This window comes from Trichomycterus rosablanca, chromosome 4 (assembly GCF_030014385.1).
Source record: "Trichomycterus rosablanca isolate fTriRos1 chromosome 4, fTriRos1.hap1, whole genome shotgun sequence".
Lineage (NCBI taxonomy): Eukaryota > Metazoa > Chordata > Actinopteri > Siluriformes > Trichomycteridae > Trichomycterus > Trichomycterus rosablanca.
In genome coordinates, this window is record NC_085991.1 from 42,122,174 (window position 1) to 42,149,811 (window position 27,638).

General features: G+C 39.6%; 1 protein-coding gene across 1 annotated transcript in view; it reads right to left on the reverse strand.

Moving 5' to 3' along the window:
• si:dkey-172j4.3 (diacylglycerol kinase delta) overlaps positions 1-20,373 on the reverse strand; it is a 122,493-nt gene extending 102,120 nt beyond the window's left edge. The window contains exons 1-2 of the mRNA XM_062993338.1: positions 20,296-20,373; positions 15,040-15,253 (exon numbers count right to left, since the gene is read on the reverse strand). Of these exons, the coding sequence (XP_062849408.1) occupies positions 15,040-15,192 (153 nt within the window). The 5' untranslated portion in view covers positions 15,193-15,253; positions 20,296-20,373. The remainder of the gene's footprint in view (positions 1-15,039; positions 15,254-20,295) is intronic.
• Between the last annotated feature and the right edge of the window lie 7,265 nt (positions 20,374-27,638).

A 27,638-nucleotide genomic window follows, 5' to 3' on the forward strand; every position in this document is an offset into this window, starting at 1 on the left:
CATTTCAATATGATCGCTTGCACAGTGCTCCTTGAGATGTTTAAAGCTTGGGAAATCTTTTTGTATCCAAATCCGGCTTTAAACTTCTCCACAACAGTATCTCGGACCTGCCTGGTGTGTTCCTTGGTCTTCATGATGCTCTCTGCGCTTTAAACAGAACTCTGAGACTGTCACAGAGCAGGTGCATTTATACGGAGACTTGATTACACACAGGTGGATTCTATTTATCACCATCAGTCATTTAGGTCAACTTTGGATCATTCAGAGATCCTCACTGAACTTCTGGAGTGAGTTTGCTGCACTGAAAGTAAAGGGGCTGAATAATATTGCACGCCCCACTTTTTAGTTTTTTATTTCTAAAAAAAGTTTAAAATACCCAATACATTTCGTTCCACTTCACAATTGTGTCGCACTTGTTGTTGATTCTTCACAAAAAATTACAATTTCATATCGTTATGTTTGAAGCCTGAAATGTGGCAAAAGGTTGAAAAGTTGAAGGGGGCTGAATACTTTTGCAAGGCACTGTATATATATATATAATTGTGTATATAAGAATTTAATTGTGTGTATATATATATATATATATATATATACCTGTATATATACACACACACACACACACACACATATACAGTATATATATATATATATATATATATATATATATATATATATATATATATATATATATATTTATTTATTTATTTATTTATTTATTTATTTATTTATTTATTTATTTATTTATTTATTTATGCACAAGTATAACATTTCTAAATCTTACTCCTGCAGCATGAATGGATGAACTACAAAAAAGGCAGAAAGACAAGAACACCAGATCTTATACCTTTACCAGCATTAATAAATGGATGACACAAACAATGGAAAATGGAACAATAGCAGCATCATAATGAATATAGCCCTAAGAAAAATCTTGTTATTGTACACACAGAGGGAACCAAGGATTACACCAACCAGAGATGGGGACTCGAGTCCGAGTTGCACGTAAGATGCACACACAGTGACTTCAGACTCGACTAGGACTCCTTTCAAATGACTCAGACTCAACTCCTGACTCGCAAAAAATGACTTGTGGACAGTAAAAGTCAGCAGTGACTTAGTAACATGTGACAATTTTATATATATATATATATATATATATATATATATATATATATATATATATATATATATTAGGGCTGTCGAAGTTAACGCGATAATAACGCATTAACGCAATCTCAATTTAACGCGATTTAAAAAAATAGTGCCGTTAACGCAAATTCTATTTGGCCTGCTAGTCATCCGTAGTTCATGTTGAGACTTACCAGCGTTTTTCATTTGCGGTTTGTTATCATAATGTAACCAAGCGTGTAGTGATGCACTTGCTTAATAAAGAAATAAATACACGGTATATTCACAAGTTGTCGGGAGCAGAAAACTTTTATTACTTTTTCTGTTACGGTACCGGACAGCTGGAGTCATCGCGTTAGCCAAGCATGCTAGTCCATGAACTATGGAAGCCCCAAGGGGTCAAAACACACTCACTTCGTGTAGAAACATCCATCAAATGTCACGATACAAGCACAGAAAAGTCTGTTACAATAACTACGCCTTATCCCACCTAAAGCACCGCTGATCTACAATATTTGGAGAAATTCTAACCTACAATCTGACATATATACCAAGTCAGGGGTCTCTGCTGGATAGTATTTCTGCCTAGTATGTGAGTGAATTACAGTTTTCTCTTGTCCCAGCAGTTTTTAACATCAGTACATTTAGCATAAAATGTGTTCACCATTTTAACTGTAAAATTTCACTTAAAAATCCTTGTTTTCTTCTTTTTTTTTAAAAAAATGCGATTAATCGCGATTAACTATATGAAATTCTGAGATTAATCACGATTAAAAATTTTAATCGTTTGACAGCCCTAATATATATATATATATATACAGTGTATCACAAAAGTGAGTACACCCCTCACATTTCTGCAAATATTTCATTATATCTTTTCATGGGACAACACTATAGAAATAAAACTTGGATATAACTTAGAGTAGTCAGTGTACAGCTTGTATAGCAGTGTAGATTTACTGTCTTCTGAAAATAACTCAACACACAGCCATTAATATCTAAATAGCTGGCAACATAAGTCAGTACACCCCACAGTGAACATGTCCAAATTGTGCCCAAAGTGTCAATATTTTGTGTGACCACCATTATTATCCAGCACTGCCTTAACCCTCCTGGGCATGGAATTCACCAGAGCTGCACAGGTTGCTACTGGAATCCTCTTCCACTCCTCCATGATGACATCACGGAGCTGGTGGATGTTAGACACCTTGAACTCCTCCACCTTCCACTTGAGGATGCGCCACAGGTGCTCAATTGGGTTTAGTCCATCACCTTTACCTTCAGCTTCCTCAGCAAGGCAGTTGTCATCTTGGAGGTTGTGTTTGGGGTCGTTATCCTGTTGGAAAACTGCCATGAGGCCCAGTTTTCGAAGGGAGGGGATCATGCTCTGCTTCAGAATGTCACAGTACATGTTGGAATTCATGTTTCCCTCAATGAACTGCAGCTCCCCAGTGCCGGCAACACTCATGCAGCCCAAGACCATGATGCTACCACCACCATGCTTGACTGTAGGCAAGATACAGTTGTCTTGGTACTTCTCACCAGGGCGCCGCCACACATGCTGGACACCATCTGAGCCAAACAAGTTTATCTTGGTCTCGTCAGACCACAGGGCATTCCAGTAATCCATGTTCTTGGACTGCTTGTCTTCAGCAAACTGTTTGCGGGCTTTCTTGTGCGTCAGCTTCCTTCTGGGATGACGACCATGCAGACCGAGTTGATGCAGTGTGCGGCGTATGGTCTGAGCACTGACAGGCTGACCTCCCACGTCTTCAACCTCTGCAGCAATGCTGGCAGCACTCATGTGTCTATTTTTTAAAGCCAACCTCTGGATATGACGCCGAACACGTGGACTCAACTTCTTTGGTCGACCCTGGCAAAGCCTGTTCCGAGTGGAACCTGTCCTGGAAAACCACTGTATGACCTTGGCCACCGTGCTGTAGCTCAGTTTCAGGGTGTTAGCAATCTTCTTATAGCCCAGGCCATCTTTGTGGAGAGCAACAATTCTATTTCTCACATCCTCAGAGAGTTCTTTGCCATGAGGTGCCATGTTGAATATCCAGTGGGCCAGTATGAGAGAATTGTACCCAAAACACCAAATTTAACAGCCCTGCTCCCCATTTACACCTGGGACCTTGACACATGACACCAGGGAGGGACAACGACACATTTGGGCACAATTTGGACATGTTCACTGTGGGGTGTACTCACTTATGTTGCCAGCTATTTAGACATTAATGGCTGTGTGTTGAGTTATTTTTAGAAGACAGTAAATCTACACTGCTATACAAGCTGTACACTGACTACTCTAAGTTATATCCAAGTTTCATGTCTATAGTGTTGTCCCATGAAAAGATATAATGAAATATTTGCAGAAATGTGAGGGGTGTACTCACTTTCGTGATACACTGTATATATATATATATACATATATATATACATATATATATATATATATATATATATATATATATATATATATATACATATATATATATATATATATATATACATATATATATATATATATATATATATACTGTATATACTGTATATATATATATATATATAATCCGACATCATTTTGATTGTGTCATTTATTAATGATTGTAAGAACCTAAGAACCGCTAATGATTGTAAGAACCGCTTTCTGAGCCAATCAGACCTTCTGATTTTAATGTTTAGTAAGAAATGCTGTTATTTGCATGTATTCAGTTTGCAGCATCATACAGATGATTGTCAATGAAACGCTTGATTGGCTTTCTAATGAGCTCGTGTTTTACTTCACAACCGGGAAAAGTTTGGAGGTTTTTAATTTACAAAATAACTCTAGCCTAAAGACTTGTGACTTGACTAGGACTCTAGCCTAAAGACTTGTGACCAGCCCCGGTTCTGGACTGCTTTGCTTGGAGGGGCAAAGACACAATTTGGGGGGGCAATGCCCCCCTCAGCCCCCCCTAGCCCCGGTTCTGGACTGCTTTGCTTGGGGGGGCAAAGACACAATTTGGGGGGGCAATGCCCCCCTCAGCCCCCCCCTAGCGCCGGCCCTGCTTGTGACTTGACTCGGACTCTAGCCTAAAGACTTGTGACTTGTATTTTGTGACTTGTGAACATCTCTGACACCAACCAGTCATGTACATTTGCTGTCAGGAACAAAATTATATATTAAATAAATTATTATATTAAATACTGCAGCAGTTTTAACTTAATCATTACTTTTCTTATGTAGTTTGTGTGTTTGGTTTCACTACTTCCCCCAGCACTGATACAAAAAGGAGAATTACAATGACATGAAAACAATTACTTATTACAGACACCTCAGAACTATAATTTTACATTAGATGTTAAGCAGTGCGCCTGCTTTATGTCAAAATGTAACCAAAAGCTTCTATTTATATGCACTACTGTCAGACAGTGGATCCTTTTAGTTTTAACAGGAATGATGACGCCACACACTTGAATGAAGTTATTAAGTTGAAGTATGTATGTAATCGAAGGTTTTCTTTTGCATGAACAGGTATGTGTTCTAATTTCTTTGTTGGCTTTAACAGTATGTTATAAATGCTAAAGTATTTCTTTAGTGTGTGTGTGTGTGTGTGTGTGTGTGTGTGTGTGTGTGTGTGCGCGCGCAAAACAGAAATATGACTACACTGTGCAATTAAATTACTAAAATAATAAATTAAATAATTAAATCTCACTCCAGTAACATGTCATGCTTACTATCGTTTAGCACAGCCTTAATAAGGATGCAAATGAGCAGAAATTCACTAATGAGCTGGAGGTGGAAATGTGTTTCCTTCACACATCTATCTATTTACACACACTCACAAGCACACACTAACTCAGATACAGAATCCTAAAACACTATTACTACAGGCATTACACATCAGAAAAAAACACTACTATATACACTCACACACTACAATCATTACACATCAGAAATACACTCACACACTACAATCATTACACATCAGAATCGCCTCAATATATTATCATTATAATAAATTGTAATAATCATAAATCATGTAGGCTACACAAAGCTAATGTCCCATGGTTAATGTAGGCCCCGACATAAAGTGAAACTAGTGTGACACTGGTCCAGGTCAGTGTTCCTCCACTACTGCTCTAATCAGAGTCAGTACACACTGGATGTCAGATTAAAATCAGCCGAACTGTGGTTGATCCGATTTGTGGCATTTCAGCAATTTTGCAAACGTTTTGCAGATAACGACATGGCTATGAACCTTTGTACCATAATAAATAACATTCTGCTGTTTCTGTTCATTCTAGACCTGTCAATCAATCTAGAGATACAGGGTTGGACAATGAAACTGAAACACCTGGTTTTAGACCACAATAATTTATTAGTATGGTGTAGGGCCTCCTTTTGCGGCCAATACAGCGTCAATTCGTCTTGGAAATGACATATACAAGTCCTGCGCAGTGGTCAGAGGGATTTTAAGCCATTCTTCTTGCAGGATAGTGGCCAGGTCACTACGTGATGCTGGTGGAGGAAAACGTTTCCTGACTCGCTTCTCCAAAACACCCCAAAGTGGCTCAATAATATTTAGATCTGGTGACTGTGCAGGCCATGGGAGATGTTCAACTTCACTTTCATGTTCATCAAACCAATCTTTCACCAGTCTTGCTGTGTGTATTGGTGCATTGTCATCCTGATACACGGCACCGCCTTCAGGATACAATGTTTGAACCATTGGATGCACATGGTCCTCCAGAATGGTTCGGTAGTCCTTGGCAGTGACGCGTCCATCTAGCACAAGTATTGGGCCAAGGGAATGCCATGATATGGCAGCCCAAACCATCACTGATCCACCCCCATGCTTCACTCTGGGCATGCAACAGTCTGGGTGGTACGCTTCTTTGGGGCTTCTCCACACCGTAACTCTCCCGGATGTGGGGAAAACAGTAAAGGTGGACTCATCAGAGAACAATACATGTTTCACATTGTCCACAGCCCAAGATTTGCGCTCCTTGCACCATTGAAACCGACGTTTGGCATCGGCACGAGTGACCAAAGGTTTGGCTATAGCAGCCCGGCCGTGTATATCGACCCTGTGGAGCTCCCGACGGACAGTTCTGGTGGAAACAGGAGAGTTGAGGTGCACATTTAATTCTGCCGTGATTTGGGCAGCCGTGGTTTTATGTTTTTTGGATACAATCCGGGTTAGCACCCGAACATCCCTTTCAGACAGCTTCCTCTTGCGTCCACAGTTAATCCTGTTGGATGTGGTTTGTCCTTCTTGGTGGTATGCTGACATTACCCTGGATACCGTGGCTCTTGATACATCACAAAGACTTGCTGTCTTGGTCACAGATGCGCCAGCAAGACGTGCACCAACAATTTGTCCTCTTTTGAACTCTGGTATGTCACCCATAATGTTGTGTGCATTGCAATATTTTGAGCAAAACTGTGCTCTTACCCTGCTAATTGAACCTTCACACTCTGCTCTTACTGGTGCAATGTGCAATTAATGAAGATTGGCCACCAGACTGGTCCAATTTAGCCATGAAACCTCCCCCACTAAAATGACAGGTGTTTCAGTTTCATTGTCCAACCCCTGTATATACAACATGAGACGGTACAACGCTAACGCGAGTAACATGTAAACATTTACACTGATAAGCCATAACATTAAAACCACCTCCTTGTTTCTACACTGTCTATTTTATCAGCTCCTCTTACCATATAGGAACACTTTGTAGTTCTACAATTACTGACTGTAGTCCATCTATTTCTCTACACACAGGAGACAGGGACAGGACAACCACAGAGCAGGTTTTATTTGGGTGGTGGATCATTCTCAGCACTTCAGTGACACTTTATTTATTAGACACTCCTACCTAGTTGGTTCACCTTGTAGATGTAAAGTCAGAGACGATCGCTCATCTATTGCTGCTGTTTAAGTTGGTCATCTTATAGACCTTCATCAGTGGTCAGAGGACGCTGCCCATGGGGCGCTGTTGGCTGGATATTTTTGGTTGGTTGACTATTCTCAGTCCAGCAGTGACAGTGAGGTGTCTTATCCACTCATACCAGCACAACACACACTAACACAACACCACCATGTCAGTGTCACAGCAGTGCTGAGAATGATTCACCACCCAAATAATACTCTGTAGTGGTCGTGTGGGGGTCCTGACCATTGAAGAACAGGGGGAAAGCAGGCTAAAAAGGTATGTAGAGAACTATATGGACTACAGTCAATAATTGTAGAACTACAGAGTGCTCCTATATGGTAAGTGGAGCTGATGAAATGGACAGTGAGTGTAGAAACAAGGAGGTGGTTTTAATGTTATGCCTGATCGGTGTATATAGTGGTTGCCACAGCGGACTGATACACATACCAGACTTGGCACAGATTTAAGGCTGAATGCCCAACCTATTTCTAGCTGGCCTATTTTGCGCCTCCCAATTGCTAGACCGTTTTCATCAATGTAGACATCTGACCGGCCGATAACACCTCTAAGATTCGAAATACCCTGGCTCTTCAGATCTCAGCAGTAGTGAACTAGACTAGTGTACTTTACAGCTATGCCACCCGAGCGCTCTAATATAGGAGTTTGTAATATGGCAAATGTTTGTATTATTTATGTGGGCTACCAACATACCAACAAATCTAAATGCTCCAATAGAAATCAGTGTGAACAGTGAAATATTAAGCCTTGTCTCTAATGCTCAGTGTTCTACTCTGTCACTTTAATGACACTGGGCATATTCATTTAGACAGAGCACATTACAAAACTCAATAACTGTCAAAGTTCACCACCTTGTTCCAGTTTCACAACAACCCTACATCCTCAGGATCTTAGGCTGGTCAAAGATGAAAGGTCGTCTGACACATAGGAGAGGAATGCCAGACGAGGAACAAAGGAAAACTAAAAGATAAACATGCTTGATTCAGTGAAGGTGACAGTTCAGTATGTAACCTAAATTCTGGCCTCTTGTTAGTCTGAACATGGAACAGACAGTAGCTGATCAGTGTCTAAATACAGTACTTTATGTTTCAGTTATAGTACTGAGACAATCTGCAGTTTGATTGATTATTTACTAAGCTAGCACAAAAATACAGCAATAATAATAGAAGAAGAATAGCCCTTATTTGTCACATATACATATACACCTGTACAGTACAATGAAATATTTTTTCCACATACCCTAGCTTGTTTGGAAGCTGGGATCAGAGTGCAGGGTAAGCCATTGCAGGCTGGGTTAAGGGCCTTGTTCAAGGGCCCAACAGTGGCTGTATAGTAGGCCAGATTTGAACCGACAATCTTCCGATCGATAGCCCAAAGCTCTGCCAATAGGCTACCACTGTCCAACATGAACATTAAACATAAAGTTAGAAATCATTTCAATCCATTTCATTTTCTTACCAATGCTTTGTGCATTTATCCTTGCCAGGGTTGCAGTGGGTCTGATCTTCCCTGAAATCACTGGGCACAAAGCATTAACCCGACCGGCCAACAGCGGCTCTGGGGAATCAAACCCTAGATCCCAGCAGGACTGGGCTAGCATACTTTACCACTGCACTACCAGAGCACACATTGAGAAATATGTATGTGCAAATGAGGTGAAAAGTTAATGTTGAAATACACTATTCTATCTGAATTAACCCTCTACAATTCAGTTTAATACAAAGTATGCTTACACAGTGAGATTAGCTGTGCATTAATACTGTGAATCATCAGGTACTTGGGTTTGACAGATTCAGAATTTTAAATTTTAAATGAGAATGCATGTACACCAATCAGCCATAACATAAAACCACCTCCTTGTTTCTACACTCACTGTCCATTTTATCAGTTCCACTTACCATATAGAAGCACTTTGTAGTTCTACAATTACTGACTGTAGTCCATCTGTTTCTCTGCATACCTTTTTAGCCTGCTTTCACCCTGTTCTTCAATGGTCAGGACCCCCACAGGACCACCACAGAGCAGGTATTATTTAGGTGGTGGATCATTCTCAGCACTGCAGTGATACTGACATGGTGGTGGTGTGTTGGTGTGTGTTGTCCTGGTATGAGTGGATCAGATACAGCAGCGCTGCTGGTGTTTTTAAATACCGTGTCCACTCACTGTCCACTCTATTAGACACTCCTACCTAGTTGGTCCACCTTGTAGATGTAAAGTCAGAGACGATCGCTCATCTATTGCTGCTGTTTGAGTTGGTCATCTTCTAGACCTTCATCAGTGGTCACAGGACGCTGCCCGTGGGGTGCTGTTGACTGGTTATTTTTAGTTGGTGGACTATTCTCAGTCCAGCAGTGACAGTGATGTGTTTAAAAACTCCATCAGCGCTGCTGTGTCTTATCCACTCATACCAGCACAACACACACTAACACAGCACCACCAAGTCAGTGTTACTGCAGTGCTGAGAATGATCCACCACCCAAATAATACCTACTCTGTAGGGGTCCTGGAAGAGTCCTGACCATTGAAGAACAGCATAAAAGTGGGGTAACAAAGCATGCAGAGAAACAGATAGACTACAGTCAGTAATTGTAGAACTACAAAGTGCTTCTATATGGTAAGTGGAGCTGATATAATGGACAGTGAGTGTAGAAACAAGGAGGTGGTAAATGTACAACATCTTTTGTACTGGAAGTCCCACAAATTGGGAAAAGCATATTTGTACCTGCTTTGCATTCATTGTTTTTGGGTGGCACTAATGCATTTGTGTCTTGTGAGTGTTGAGAACACATTAAATACAGTAAAAATAAATAAGTTAAATAAATAATGTTATTTTTCTATTTAGTTTGTATTGTAGACACAGTTGTTTGTGGCTGATACTTCAGCTTTTTTACTGTACGCACAATATGGTAATTTCCTAATAAGACAATGTTAAACAGGTATTCACTTTTATAGTGGTAGACCCCAACCCATAACTGCATGCCATAACAATGAAATGACTCACTAGGCAACGTTAAACCTACATCCTGTCAGCAAAGAACATGTCACTTTCATTATTACACACACCATCGTTCTAAAAAAACAGCTCAGGTGTCAACGCTGCCTATTAGCAGAAACACGGTCCTCATTAATAAAAAGCTAATTAACACAGTTTGCAAAGCCCCTTTTCATATCTAATATCACATGTGGCTTAATTGCTCATCTAATGACTGCTTAGCAAACAATGACCCGCAGTGATCCTGGCACGCCACACAAACATGAGCTGCTAGCACCATTCCAGCTATTGATGTGTGAAAAGCAGCCATCTTTGGGATCAATAGGCATTATATTACAGCTATACGTACTACATTAGCGGAATGAATGTGTGTTTGACCATCCAGCTTTGGGTCATGTTATGTTGGGGAAGGATTTTTAGTAGATGTGCTATTAAAAAAAAGTCAGTGTTGCAAGGGAACATCTTACACAAGTAAATGTTGCAACACAAGGCCCTGGAAATTTGTGTTGCATCAATATTATTATTAACTGATGTGAAAAAGGATCTAGAAGCTTTAAAATGATGATTTTATTCCCAGAGAGAGCCCTGAAATATTACTAATGTGATTAAGTGACTCTAGGTTTAGGCAGATTCATATACAGAGGAAATAAATAAGCATTTAATCCACTTCAGTTTAAACACAATTTGTTTTGATATTGTACTTGCAAATATGAATAGAAGAATAAATTAGAATACAGTCTGAGACCCAATGTAATGTTTTTTTATTTCAAATCATATCACTAGAATGATGATTTGAGTGAAAAGCAAGTATTTGTGAATGTTATCATGTTAATTCTTGTGTACAAAGGGTTGAATTTCCTTGAGTCCTATCCATTTCATTGAATTATTTGCTCAGATGACTCATCAGAAGCCTGCAAGTCTATTTGGATATATCTCTACAAGTTTTGCACACCCTGATTGGGGCAATTTGTCCCATACTTCATGGCAAATTCTCTCAAGCTTTGTGAAATTGAGATATTTAGGCATGTTAAATGCAATTTAGACCTATGCTTTGGCTGGGCCACTCAAAGACAATCAGAGAAAAATCAGAGACTTCCCTAAAAGCCGTTTCAGTGTTGTTTTGTGTGTATGCTTCGGGTCAGTGTCATGTTGAAAGGTGAACTGTTGCCCCAGCCTAAGTTTGTATAAGCTCTGAGGACATATTCCTTAAGGATTTTCTGTATTTGGGTGCATTTGTCCATTCTATAATTATTACCAGCCCCTACAAAGCACCCCATATCATTAAGCTGCCACCACCATGTTTCACTATAGTAATGGTATTATCCAGGTGATGTGTGGTGCCTGTTTCTTTTTCATTGTGCTACACAAAAAGTTACATTTTCATTTCAGCACACCAGAGAGTGTTTCCCTTTATGTTGTCATATGCCTTTCACTCAACACTGGTTTCCGTCTGGCCACTTTGCCAACTGTCAGAGTGAAATTTAAGTTCTTTCTTACCTCCCTGACCAAGGCACTTCTTGTCCAGATGCCCAAACTGGCTGAACAGCCAGCTCAAAGAAAGTATTTTTTGTAAGGTTTTGCCAAGCATCTTCCATTTCCAGATTATTAAGGCCACAGCGGTCCTGGAAAGACTCAAAGCCTGTGTCCAATCAATTTAAATGGCACAACGGCCACAGCAAAAGATATAAATACTTTTGTAAATAAAACATTTTTTACACTTTTTGATTTTTAATAAAGCATGTATTTACTTTGTCATTTCTTTTTAAATTTACAACACAATCACTGGCACAATAGGTCAATAATTTCTGATTTCACTGTATTTCAAATGTATTCAATTTTTATTAATTGTATTAAATGTATTAATTAATTAATTGTTTATTTCTACATAAGTGTGCAAATTTAAAAGGCTATGTGACACTGCAGTGCAGTGTTTGTTTAATGTAATTTATACTTATATTTAGTAATTATACAATCATCATACAAACTGTGAAAACTGTGTAAACTGTGAAAACATCACACATCAAGACACACACACCCAGTTAAAACTAACAAATAGAAACCACAAGAGAAGAACCCGGACGTATATCTGCACGCCTGGCTGACTGAGCCCATACTTTGTTTTACATTGCTGAATGTGTCTCATGTAAATGTATTTACTATCAAAAGTATATATTTTTTTTACAAATCCTACAATGATTCAACACAGTTTCTTTTAATGACTGTAATATATTGTACAGCTACAGTACAGCTATAAAATTGCCCAGTACTGCTTTACTGCTATGCACTTGTTTACATTACATATACTGTATATGTCTGACTTTACATCTACAAGGTGGACCAACCAGGTAGGAGTGTCTAATAGAGTGGACAGTGAGTGGACACGGTATTTAAAAACTCCAGCAGCGCTGCTGTGTCTGATCCACTCATACCAGCACAACACACACTAACACACCACCATCATGTCAGTGTCACTGCAGGGCTGAGAATGATCCACCACCTAAATAAGGCCTGCTCTGTAGTGGTCCTGTGGGGTCCTGACCATTGAAGAACAGGGTGAAAGCAGGCTAAAAAAGTATGTAGAGAAACAGATGGACTACATACAGTAATTGTAGAACTACAAAGTGCTTCTATATGGTAAGTGGAGCTGATAAAATGGACAGTGAGTGTAGAAACAAGGAGATGGTCATAATGTTATGTACAGGCAGACTAAAAGATTAGCTAGTAGGGGATTATTTTATGCCCAAACTAACCTTACTAAAACTACTAGAACTAAAAGCACACCAATATAACACTGAGTTTGTATCACGAAAATAGAAATGTCAGCTTTTAAGAATCAGTGCCTGTGTATTGTTTGTCAGAGTAAAAGTACCCACACTCATATGGTACATTTAAACATTTTTTATGATCAAAACTGATCATGACAATAACTGATTGTGACAGTTTCTCTAAAAAATCATACAGTACATCTCAAAGCAGAAACCATAAACTTAACAGCAAATCTTCAAACCCCAAAACAAACCTGAAAACACAGCAACAGTAGAACCTTATCCAAAGTAGGAAGGTAAACTATTGTAGTACTCATCCTACGTGCAGTGCACTTTTTTTATTTTTTAAATATTCCACACACTGCCATTTGCCTGTATATAATCTTATAGTTTGTATATTTTGTGTTTAATGTTAAATTTTTTTTGTGTATTGTCTGCAACTACTACTAGAGAGATACGATCAGCCGGAACCAAATTCCTTGTGTGTATCAACATACTTGGCCAATAAATCTGATTCTGATTCTGATACAAAGTAAAGCTTTTATCCTTTTCATGCATCACCTGCCTCAGTTCATAGATTTTTGAGGGAAGTTAATTAAACTCACTCCAACTCTAAACTTTAATACGCTTTCATATGAACTGTTCAAAATCTTATGAAGTTGCAATGAAGACTGTTCTGGTTTTACTTGGTCTGGGACCAAAGTTTATGTACAGTTTTATTTGTCCCAATTTAGTGTAGTCAGTTTGTCTTCCGCTGCTGGGGATCCCCGATTTTTTGCAGTTGATGTGGGTATATTGCTGCTCACGCCTCCTCCGACCCAAGCGCATCCCTTAACAGAAGCCCCTTTTCCACCCATGCACACTGCACAGGTGCCTAACACAGCGTTTGAAGACCCTGCCCACATATTCCAGCCATCCCTCCCTGCAGGCACTGTTAATTATACCCGCTAGATGGCGCCCAGCTGACCGGAGGCAACGCCGAGTTTTGAACCGAGGAGTTCAGAATCTCAGCGCTGGTGTGCTAGCTGAATTTCTGCTGCGCCACCTGGGCGCCTACATTTTTATTTTAAAATACGGTTTATACATATTAGAGAGTAAAAGAAGTAAAATTATTTGTAAGGGTTGGTAAAGTTGGATCATATTTATTGTGCTTTTTGTATAATATCATATTAGAATTTGTGTGAAAAAAAGATAAAATGATATGTCATTTTAAATATTCATATAAATTATAGTTTAGCTTAAAAAAAAACAACGATTTTGGACATAAAGTTGTTGTCAATGTATTATTCATCAATCTTGTTAGAATGCATATTGGTATTAAAGTGAATATTGATGTGATGTCGTTCTTTATCGTGGACTATGACACCTAAATCGTAATAATATGCAAATGAAATAAGACCCAAATTGTTATCTAAAAATGTTAAACTTGTATATTTTATATGTCTAACAAACTGTTAGCTCATGAATTCTCTTTCTGGTTACACCCTCAAAAAAAAAAAGAAGCAAAGGTTTTGGACATATCTAGTCAAATTCCAGGTTTTGTGGATTCATTTACTCTCTACAAGGCACAGCCTACTTATTAACTGACATATTTAAGTTGTTTTGTGTATATGCTTCGGGTCATTGTCATGTTTAAAGGTGAACTGTTGCCCCAGTCTAAGTTTGTATGAGCTGTGGAAAAAGATATTCTTTAAGGATAGTCCTAAATGTGGAAAAATGTAGAAGAAGTGTAAAATTAATTTCAGTAAAAAAATTGACCAGGGGTGTTTAAAATTTGCCTAACACTGTATACCACACTATTATATATTAACTAAAAAAACTTCAGTGGAAAAATGTGGAAGAGTTGATGGCAAAAGAGGAAGAGAACAGCCATTAACAAGATGAATGGATACAATAAGTGAAATTATCAGCGAGCCATTAAGAAACCTGAAGACCCAAAGAGATGACGGGAACTTCTGGAAAAGCTTCTGGAAAAACACTATCTATATGGTCACTAGGAGTTTGAATTAACATGATGACACAATAATAATAATAATCAAGATGTGGTAGCATCATTTGATGAAATTATGGCTCAGTGATTTGATGTGTACTGCTAAGCAAGCCTACAGAAAACTGTGTGAAGTACTTAGTTTTTCCCTTTTTTATTTTACATTAGCATTAACATTTCTTAAACTTTCATTTCATTAAACTTTGGGAATTTTCTGAAGTCAGTCCTACCTTGGCACGCATCTGACCCGAGGTGGACACTTTGCGAATGAGTTTGTGTGAGCTTTCCTCTGGTTCTCCATCACTGTCGGAGGATTCATCTCCAGCATCGGCACGCTCCGGCTCACGCACATACAGTGTGTTGGGGTTCAACTTGGCCGCCATGGACACGGAGAAGATGGACGGCTTTTCAGTCTGCACCTCCTTCACCGTCTGCTCCTCTGTTCTGCAAACCGAAACAGCTTTGTAATGACAAACCAGGGCTGCATTTAAGCCTACATACTACTAAGCTTACATGTATAATGAATCGATATTCACTTTAAACAGCAGAGGGCACTGGCTCTATTCACCTCGCCTGGTTTACGTCACTACAGGGTTTCCAGGTTCGGAATTTTCCAGCCAAATTTATTCATGTAAGAATACTTTCTTTATTTTTTATTATTCATTTATTTGTTAAATGTGGGCGGCACGGTGGCTTAGTGGGTAGCACTGTCGCCTCACAGCAAAAAAGTCCTGGGTTCGATCCCCAGCTGGGGCGGTCCAAGTCCTTTCTTTGCATGCTCTCCCCGTGTCTGCGTGAGATTCCTCCAGGTGCTCCGGTTTCCTCCCACAGTCCAAAAACATGCCACCAGGCTAATTGGAAACACTGAATTGTCCTATAGATACCTAGCTGCTAGATGCACAAACCAGTGCATTGTAGTGCCGGTCCCAAGCCCGGATAAAATAGGGAGGGTTGTGTCAGGAAGAGCATCCGATCAATCAATGCGGATCATGATCCGCCGAGAGCCGACCCCGCAACCGAACGGGACAAAGGCCGAGGAAGAAGAAGAAGAAGAAGATTTATTTATTTAATGTGGGATTTATTTTAAAATTTCATTTGTTTTTTTACACAAAAAAGGATGCAGCATTGTTTTGCATAGTTTGTACCTACCTCAGAAATAAAAGGACATTCATTATTTAAATAAACAAAAGATAAGCACAGTATTTAATTTTATTTTTTTAAGAGAAATAATAAAAGGAAACTTTGTCATAATTTGTCTTTAATTTCATTTTGTTAAAAAAATCGAGAAAAAATCGTATCGTGAACCCAGTATCGTGAATCGCATCGCGTCGTGGGTAGAGTGTATCGTTACATCCCTAGTTATAGGTGTTGTGGGTCATCAAGTGTCACTACCTTTGAAAGTCCGGTGTTATTTACAGCAGGGTTTTTCCAACTTTTTCCAAGCAACCCACATTCTGTCAGTGATTCTTACCGTGACCCAGGCAACACAAACAATGCATCAAAACGAAACACAAAAAATATACAGTAATTAATTAATGAAAATTTTCACAATCTGGTCCCACTGTGGTTTACAAGATAACATAAAGCCCTCACAATGGGCACTTGTGTACAAGTTATTTTTGTGTTTATGTGCCTGTTAAAATTCATTTATTTAATTATTATTATTTTTCTCTGACACATTTTTTGGCTCACAACCCACCCAAGGGTCGCAATCCAGTTACAGTAACAAATAAATTGTAAATGATGTCTGAATTGTGCTTTTTAAGTGAAGGTGCCACAGAGCAATGTAGCTCCTGATAACTTGGGTTTAATATCTGCCAGGGTTTTCTTTATGTACTCATTTGAGCCTCTAGAACCCATCCAAAACCATACAGAAGGTGAACTGGCTGCTCTAAATTGCTCTTAGGTGTGATTGGGTAAACAAATGTGTGTGTGTGTGTGTAGTGTGTTATCACTCTATCCAGGGTAAACCGGATCCACTGCATCTCCAACAAAAAAGCAGTAAGTGATTGAAAAAAAGAATGAATAAATAAGTTCTCATTAACCTTATGACATTGTAGCACATATGGAAATAGGTTCAACGGATTTTAGTAAATGTCTAATGACCCTCTATGCTGATCAGGGTCCTGGCAGACCTGGAGCCCATCGTAAAATATAGTCAGAAACATATATAAACCCTGGCCACTGCACTGCATCTACTAAAGGCCATAATTATGTAACATTATGATACTCATTGCACAGACGAACTATAAGATTACTGCAGGTATATTTAATATTTTTGCCATGTGCCCAACCACAAATAATATCATACTATGTTTGCCAAAGTAGCACTTTACACTATCAGACTACAGTGGATATAAAACATCTACACACCTCTGTTAAAATGCCAGGGTTTTCGTGTTTTAAAAACCTGATAAATCATTTCAGAACCTTCAATGTGACTTTGCAAAAATGTGGTTGCATAAATATGGCACACTTATAAACTATGCTGAAACACCTTTCAATTTTATGACAGCATTCAGTCTTTTTGGGTAGGATTTTATCAGCATGGCACATTTTGACTTGCAAAAGAGTCCTTGCAACAGAGCTCCAGATTTGTCAGATTGTGAGGGCATCTCCTGTGCACGGCCCTCTTCGAGTCACCCAATTTGATTCACGTTTGGGCTCTGGTTGGGCCATTCTTAAACTCTGATTTTCTTCAGGTGAAGCCATTCTTTTGTCGATGTGGAGCTATGATTTGGGTTGTTGTGGTGCTAAAAGGTAAAATTCCCCATCAGCAAAAATGGACTGATATTTGGAACTGGTCATTGTTATCTCTCCACCTTGACCAAAGCCAAAGAAAAACAGCCCTAAAGCATAATGCTGCCACCACCATACTTCACTGTGGGTATGGTAATCTTTTGGTAATGCATAGTGTTGTTTAGCACCAAACATACTTTCCAGACTTAAGTTTAACCTTTGTCTCATCAGAACATAACACATTTTTCCACATGCATTTATCAGACTTGATGTAGATTGTTGCAAAATTTAGCCGGGCTTGGATGTTTTTCTTTGAAAGAAAAGGCTTCTGTTTAGCCACCCTAACCCACAGCCCAAACATATAAAGAATAAAGGGGATTTCTGTCACAGGACAGGTAGTTACAGGGTACACATGATTCATCAGCTCAAGTTCAGTGTCAAACACCGCCACAGGCAATTTTGTATCTCTAATTTACCTAACTTGCATGTCTTTAGACTGTGGGAGGAAACCAGAACTCCCGAAGGAAACACAAGCAGACATGAGGAGAACATGCAAACTCCACACAGAAATGACCCGGACTGCTACACGTGGGAATCAAACCCAGGACCTTCTCACTGTGAGTCAACAGTGCTACCCACTGAGCCACCGTGCCCCTGTAAACATGTATTTAACCACTTTTGTTTTTGTTAGTATGCTTTTGGTGCATATATCCACTTTAAATGTATACATATTGAGGTTTGACTTTCTATAAACAAACGGACAGGGGAAGTCTTTTCTTTCTCAATGTTACTAATATCATCCTGGTAGACTCACAATTTTAGAATGCTCCATTATTTTCTAAATAAAATTCAAGATTTGCAAGAACATGGAAGCATCTTTACTTTTTTAGAAAGTAAACTTATTTTGTCTGTATGTAGTTTTTTAGGTGATATGATTGTCCTCAAATATATACCAGTACATTGCTTTATTCATGTTTTCTTTGGTGGCATTTTATGCTCAGTACAGTTTGCAGGAAAACAGCCCACTGTCATGATGCTCCCACCGCCGTACTTTACTGTTGGAATGGAATCCAATCCACAACTCTTCTGATGTGTCAGAATAACTGTGTGCAAAATAATACATCTGTGTGCCCACACTGAACTCAAAAAATAAACACAAACACACTATATAACCAAAAGTATATGGACACATGACCATAAGCTTGTCTGACATCTCATTTTAAAAACAAATGGTATTAAAATAGAGTGACCTCTAAAGTGATCTTTACAGCTAGAACAAAAGGCTTCCTCTTAGAAAGCTTCTCACACAACTTTGATATATGTCTGTGAGAATTTGTGGCATTTGGCCAAAAGAGCATTTGTATGGCTTGGCACTGATAGTCAAAAAAACATCAACTGATGTTCCAGTTCATTCCAGAGCTGTTCAGTGGGGCTCTACGCAGGTCACTGGATTTTCTTCATGCATTTATAGACATTGCTTTGTGCACAGGGGCACGGTCATGCTGGAACGAAAAAGGGTTTTCCCTAAACTGAAGGACATAACTTCCTTCTGTATATAACTGATTTATTACACCTGTTAGCAATTAAATCATCCCAATAATTGTCAGAAAAGTGTATGATTGCTGCAAATCCATTTCTTGTTGTTACGCTGTTACTGTTGCTCCTGCTGTTTTCATGTCACCCTGCAACTATTTTCAACTGATTTCTCCTACCTTTCCATGTCATTGCTCTAAAAGCAGGTGGTGGTATATTGTGTGGCACAGCTATTTGTGGTTTTTCCACTTGGAGATTTACAAACCTTAGTCCATCAGCTATTCCTAAATTGACCCTCTATGTGAGTGAACTGAACTGCTTTGTTCAGGGTGCATTCCAGCTTTGAGTCTATTGTTTCTGGCTGTCAACAGACCCACCACGACACGGATCAGGATGACGCAAATAATGAATGAATAAACACCACACCAGTTGTCAGAAATAACAATAATATTGATAAACAACTGTAGTTTAATAAATTAATGAATGGATGTTTCAGTGAGACGGCGGCCTGGTGAAAGCAACAGGCTTCAGAAGTGCGCTAACAGTGCCAACTGCTGCATAGTGCGCTTCTCCATTAATAGCCCTGCCATGTCTAAATGCCATTGTGATCCTGCTCATTCAAATACTCACGATTTGTTCAATGATGCCAAGCAGGAAAAGCATGTAATATTTTAATCGATTGTAGACATTGAAAGCTGCAATATCTGATACACGGTGCTTTGATGAATCGCCAGTGCGCCTGGGTGTTAATCTCCAGAACTACCTGTTACAACTGAACTGAATCAGTGCATCCACATGGTTTAGAAAACGATCGTGCCGCATGGCACCACAGTACCATATTCCAGTAAGACATGCCCACAAAACAGGCTACTATTTAAACAACGTATTGCTTTGCTTATAAATTATTGGAGGCATCTCTGACTCAGCAGCCGCTCCAATATCAACAGACACCATTGCGCTCCGGTTTAGTCCATCAATCCAGCCTGGGTATAAATGTTTCCCGCACACGGAAGCCCGCAATGCCAACCAAATTACACCTAAAACACGACCGCTCTGCAGAACTTGTTCGTCTTCAGTATTCATTCATTCATTCATTCATTCATTCGAAGCTTCGGCAGCTGGCGGCTTTCTATCGCAACGCAACCCGGCGGTACAAGTGCGCGTTTCTGTGAGCGCAATTCCGCCTGCTAGAAATGTTCTAGGTTGGCGTTTACCTTGGCGTTAGCAGCTGTGGCACCGCTGGATCTCCGCTGCTGTTGGTCTGGATGTCGGGGTTGATGTTATTGCTGGTGAAGCTCTGGTGGCAGCACAGTTGGACAATGTGAAAATCTCCCACATACACGCGCATACACAGAGCGCCCAATCCGATCTGATCTGATACTAATGGGAGGGGTAGAGAGAGAGAGAGAGAGAGAGAGAGAGAGATGTCCAAACACAGGAACAGCACTGATGGACCTACATAGAGGTAATATTCACTCGTTACATGGTTTCTCTTCTTTATATGTATACTGTATAACTGTCTTTTCAATGATTAGATAATAATGTAACTACTGCAACAGTCATGCTTATAAAGCTCCTAATTAAATTGAATTGAATTGAATTGAATTGAGAGAGAGAGAGAATCTGAGGGACACCTACTGATACGTCCAAACACTGTATGTACATCTGTTTTGTCTTCTTTATATTTTCTTTAAAGTACTTTTTATATACTTATATAACTGTTTTTTCAATGATTAGGCAATACTGTAACTACTGCAACAGTCATGCTTATAAAGCTCTGAATTTAATTGACATGTACTGAATTAAATTGAACTGAATTGAATTGAGAAAGAGAGAGAATCTGAGGGACACCTAATGATACATCCAAACACAGGAACAGCCCTGATGGATCTACACAGAGATAATGTTCACGTGTTATGTACCTGTACATCTGTTTTGTCTTCATATTTTCTTTAAAGTACTTTTTATATACTTATATAACTGTCTTTTAAATGATTAGGTAATACTGTAACTACTGCAACAGTAATGCTAATAAAGCACTGAATTAAATTGAACTGAATTGAATTGAACTAAATTGAACTGGAATCTGAGGGACACCTACTGATACGTCCAAACACAGGAACAGCCCTGATGGACCTACACACAGATAATGTTCACTCATTATGTACATCTGTTTTCTCTTCTTTTATATTTTCTTTAAAATACTTACTTTTATATATTTATATAACTGTCTTTTCACGGATTAGGTAATACTATAACTACTGCAACAGTCATGCCAGTAAAACTCTTTGAATTGAATTGAATTGAATTGAGACAGAGAGAATCTGAGGGACACCTACTGATACGTCCAAACACTGGAACAGCCCTGATGGACCTACACAGAAGTATTGTTCATTCGTTATGTACATCTGTTTTTTCTTCTGTTATAATTTTTTTTAAATACTTTCTTTTATATGTTTATATAACATGTTTTTTCAATGATTATGTAATACTGTAACTACTGCAACAGTAATGCTAATAAAGCTCTGAATTAAATTGTACTGAATTAAATTGTACTGAATTGAACTGAATTGAGAGAGGGACATCTATTGACACGTCCTAACACAGGAACAGCCCTGATGGACCTACACAGAGATAATGTTCACTCATTATGTACATCTGTTTTCTCTTCTTTTATATTTTCTTTAAAATACTTTCTTTTATATATTTATATAACTGTTTTTTAAATGATTAGGCAATACTGTAACCACTACAACAGTCATGCTAGTAAAACTCTATTTAAAAAAAAAAAAAAAACGAATAGTTTTTACTATGTTTTTTATGTTGGCAGGGTCGCAGTGGGTACGGTGGCACGGTTAGTTACACCTAAGAGCGTTTTAGTCAGCAGCCAAAATTTCTAACATGTAAGTCAGTTTAATAGCTAAAGTTGGTTTGCTAGCAGAAAGTATGCAAATAGCTAATGCTTACACATTACTTTCATTCCACTTTACTGTTATCTATCTATGCACTTTGCCTTTTATTAGGTAATTTTATATATTTTATACTCTTTTATGTCCTTTGATTTAATTTCATGTTTTAATGCTTTTATTTCTTATTACATAAAGTACTTTGAATTGCCCTTGTGTATGAAAGGTGCTATACAAACAAACTTGCCTTGTCCCTGCCTATATAAGCCATATCTGAATAGTAGATTTGGCTTATTAATTAAAAAGCAATCTGTGTAAGAACATCATACAGAGCATATAATGTTCCAATAAACCTGTCAGTTCAGAGATGAAGTTAGATTAACAGAAGTACAGTATTTATTTCAACTGTGTCCTTTAATTCACTGTTTTCTATGTGTTTTGGCTATTTAACTCTTTTCTTGCTGTGGGCAGCATGGTGGCACAACACATAGGGCTGGTTTTACTAAGCTTTAGTTTAAACCTTACCTTTAGATAATGTCTAAGGGGAGATTGAAATGTTCAACCTATGTCTGCATGGGTTGCATTCCACTATCAAAAATGGCAATAAGCAGATTGGCTGCTTTAAATTGCCACTCTGTCTTTGAAAGAAGAGAGCTGGTTGTATAGAAAGGTTTGCATGGTGACCAGAAACTTGAAGAGAGCACAGTAACATTCTAGACAGATTGGATATACCATTTCTACTTAGAACCTTATTAACAAAGCTACAGAACGCAGTGGCCTTGAGTCCATTATGTGGGCGTGCACTAAATATTCCAATTTTATTTATTTATTTTTTTCTATTTTTCCAACTTTTCCCCCCAATTTTCTCCCCTAATCTAGTTGTGTCCAATTACCCTGATTGCATCCTCCACTGATTCAACCCTCCACTGCTGACCAAGAACGCTTCTCAACTGACACACGGCCCCTCCGACACATGCTCAGTACAGACTGCATTTTTCACCTGCACAAGTCGAGTTCATATACCAATCAGCACTGTGCACGGAGAGCCACACCCTGATCAGCATTATTCCTCAGCCCTGTGCAGGTGCCAGCAATCAGACAGCAGGGGTCGTAATTGCACCAGTTATGAGGACCCATGATCAGGCTTGCCCCTAACCCTATGAACAACAGCCAATTGTTGTTCATGCAGCTGCCCAGCCCAGCTAGGTGGCAGAGCTGAGTTTTAATACGATGTATTCGAAAACCCAGCTCTGGTATTTTACCACTGCGCCACCTGAGCAGCCTAAATATTCTACATTATTACCATTGGCCCATATAATACAACTGCAGCTTAAAAATCAGGTGTTCCTTGGCTACACTGCATTGCTTAGAGTAATCCACAATTCATATGTAGTTGACAACACACCCTCTTCAGCTCTCTCCTGAACCAGATTAAAACATCTTCCCATGGTCCTGACCATTATCATATTGTACCCAACTGCCTTGTTATATTTACACCACACACACTGCTTACTATTAAAGCAAAAAAAAAAAGTTTTACTTTGAGACCTAAACACTTTCTGACACCTTGTGTTGAAGAGCCTCAAGTGAGGCTTTGTAAAAACTTTCAGCAAGGGCTTCTTGTAACTTTTCTAAATAGACTGGATTGAGCTGAGCTTAGAGAAATGTGTAACTCTCAGACGGTATATTGCTCTCCAGCATGGAGTATTTTCATAAGAAAACAATCATTTGCTTAGGACGAGCATTTAATTTAATTTATGTGGGCCGTCTTTATTACCTTGCTATACCAGACATGTGTGTCCTTGTTAAATAATTAAATAAGCTGATTCACGACACAGGTTTAAACTATCAACAAGCTGAGTTGGCAAGGCAGTGTGTTGAATGGCATTGACAATAGTCTGACAAAGTCTTATTCTTCTGTATGAATGCATGTATTACATAATCATCTGAGAAATTTTAATAAAGTGAAATGGCTTTACCTAAGCCACTCAAAGCAGAATCACACGAACATATACAGTGTATCACAAAAGTGAGTACACCCCTCACATTTCTGCAAATATTTCATTATATCTTTTCATGGGACAACACTATAGACATGAAACTTGGATATAACTTAGAGTAGTCAGTGTACAACTTGTATAGCAGTGTAGATTTACTGTCTTCTGAAAATAACTCAACACACAGCCATTAATGTCTAAATGGCTGGCAACATAAGTGAGTACACCCCACAGTGAACATGTCCAAATTGTGCCCAAATGTGTCGTTGTCCCTCCCTGGTGTCATGTGTCAAGGTCCCAGGTGTAAATGGGGAGCAGGGCTGTTAAATTTGGTGTTTTGGGTACAATTCTCTCATACTGGCCACTGGATATTCAACATGGCACCTCATGGCAAAGAACTCTCTGAGGATGTGAGAAATAGAATTGTTGCTCTCCACAAAGATGGCCTGGGCTATAAGAAGATTGCTAACACCCTGAAACTGAGCTACAGCATGGTGGCCGAGGTCATACAGCGGTTTTCCAGGACAGGTTCCACTCGGAACAGGCTTCGCCAGGGTCGACCAAAGAAGTTGAGTCCACGTGTTCGGCGTCATATCCAGAGGTTGGCTTTAAAAAATAGACACATGAGTGCTGCCAGCATTGCTGCAGAGGTTGAAGACGTGGGAGGTCAGCCTGTCAGTGCTCAGACCATACGCCGCACACTGCATCAACTCGGTCTGCATGGTCGTCATCCCAGAAGGAAGCTGACGCACAAGAAAGCCCGCAAACAGTTTGCTGAAAACAAGCAGTCCAAGAACATGGATTACTGGAATGCCCTGTGGTCTGACGAGACCAAGATAAACTTGTTTGGCTCAGATGGTGTCCAGCATGTGTGGCGGCGCCCTGGTGAGAAGTACCAAGACAACTGTATCTTGCCTACAGTCAAGCATGGTGGTGGTAGCATCATGGTCTTGGGCTGCATGACTGTTGCTGGCACTGGGGAGCTGCAGTTCATTGAGGGAAACATGAATTCCAACATGTACTGTGACATTCTGAAACAGAGCATGATCCCCTCCCTTCGAAAACTGGGCCTCATGGCAGTTTTCCAACAGGATAACGACCCCAAACACAACCTCCAAGATGACAACTGCCTTGCTGAGGAAGCTGAAGGTAAAGGTGATGGACTAAACCCAATTGAGCACCTGTGGCGCATCCTCAAGTGGAAGGTGGAGGAGTTCAAGGTGTCTAACATCCACCAGCTCCGTGATGTCATCATGGAGGAGTCGAAGAGGATTCCAGTAGCAACCTGTGCAGCTCTGGTGAATTCCATGCCCAGGAGGGTTAAGGCAGTGCTGGATAATAATGGTGGTCACACAAAATATTGACACTTTGGGCACAATTTGGACATGTTCACTGTGGGGTGTACTCACTTATGTTGCCAGCCATTTAGACATTAATGGCTGTGTGTTGAGTTATTTTCAGAAGACAGTAAATCTACACTGCTATACAAGTTGTACACTGACTACTCTAAGTTATATCCAAGTTTCATGTCTATAGTGTTGTCCCATGAAAAGATATAATGAAATATTTGCAGAAATGTGAGGGGTGTACTCACTTTTGTGATACACTGTATCATGTTAATGTTACAGATGTGCTGATGTTCCATCATTAATATAATATTTTATCAATAAGTGTCTTAAAGTGGTTTCTTTTCACTGATGGACAGGGTGAAGAGGTTGAAAAGGGCTGACTAATTGTGCATATAAAGTGTGTTAGATCTCAGCTGTTTCGAGAGTAACAGGATGGACAAGATCAAGAACATGTTTATTAGAGGGACAGTACAGGTAAGATGTTTTCGAGACAGAGATTGAGATGGTTTGGCAATGTACAAAGGAGGAATGAGAGTCCTATGAAGAGAAGGATGCTGAGAATGAAGCTGCCAGGCATGAGAAGGAGAGGAAGGCCATAGAGGAGGTTTACAGATGCAGTGAGGGTGGACATGCAGGTGGTTGGGATGACAGAGAAAGATGTTCTGGACAGGGCAAGATGGGGAGGAATGATCTGCTGTGGCGACCCATAACCGGTACAGCCAAAAAAGAAGAAGAAGAAAAAGATCTGTGCTGCTACTATTGGTAATGGTGAAGCTTTAGTGTCCCAGTACCATCTGAAACTATAACAAGTGATATTAGTAGCTCTAATTCATCCCAAATGTGTTTAATAGGGTTGTGGTCAAGGCTTTGTGCAGTCCACTGAAACACACTAAACTCAAACTGACATTGACAAACAATATCTTCTTGGACTTGTGCAGTGGACAAGGACTGTCATGCTGGAACAAAGAGGGCCTTCCACAACATCTTAAAAAATGCATTAAAAAAAATTTGAATATCAGCCGCTCAGGTGGCGCAGAGGTAAAAACACACTAGCACACCACAGCTGACATTTCGAACTCGTCGGTTCGAAACTAAGCTCTGCCATCCGGCTGGGCTGGACGGCTACATGAACAACTGGCTGGCTTGTTGTTCATACAGTGTGGGAAGCCAGATGGGGAACTCATAACTGGTGCAACTGCAACTTCTGCTGGCTGTGTTGATGTGTTGATCAGGGTGTGGCTCTTCGTACACAAAGCTGATCCGCATTTGAACTTCGTGCAGGTGAAAAGATGCAGTCGGCTACTGCACACGTCAGAGGGGGGTGTGTGTCAGTCTCAGTCAATCAGCAGTGGAGATCAGCATCAGTACAGAGGAAGCATAATGCAATCGGAGAATTGGATACGACTAGATTGGGAGGAAAATTCTTATAATAATAATAATAAACGTCCAATGTCTGACAAGTATGTTCATTTATACACTCAATACTTGGTTTACCACTTCACCACAAATTACTGCATCAATGCACTGTGGTGTGGAACCAATCAGCTTGTGGCACTGCAAACATGTTATTGAAACCCAGATTGCTTTGATAGTGGCCTTAGCTTGTCGGTATTGCTGGGATGAGTGTTTCTCATCTACCCATCTACAACCTATTGAGATTATCTATGGGGTTCAGGTCAAGAGAGTTGGCTGGACAGCAAACCATTTAGCAGTAGTCCCACCCAAGAAGGATGGGTCCCTGCTGAGTCTGGTTCCACTCAAGGTTTTTTCCTGTAATTTTAAGGAAGTTTTTCCTTGCCACTGTCGCCCTCGGCTTGCTCAATAGGGGTTTTTGGTCTGTTGGTCCTGGATTTTGTAAAGTTGCTTTGAGACAATGTTCATTGTAAAAAGCGCTATATAAATAAATTTGACTTGACTTGACTAGTTCTGCCACCGTAGGCAGGTGCTAAGTCCTCCTGGAAAAAAAAATCGGCATCTTCATAAATCTCGTCAGCAGAGCATTAAGTGCCTTAAAATCTCCTAGTACACGACTGCGTTAACTTTGGACTTGATAAAACACAATGGACCAGCACCTGTAGATGACATAGCACTCCAAACCATCAGAGACTGCAGAAACTTCACACTGGACTTCAGACACCTTGGATTCTGTGTCTCTCCGCGTTTCCTCTAGACTCTAGGACCTTGATTTCTAAATCAAATGCAATATTTACTTTGAACCACTGAGCAAAAGTCCAGTTCTTTTTCTCCTCAACCCAGGTAATATGCTTCTGAAGTTGTCTCTGGTTTAGATGTGTATGCAGCCTCA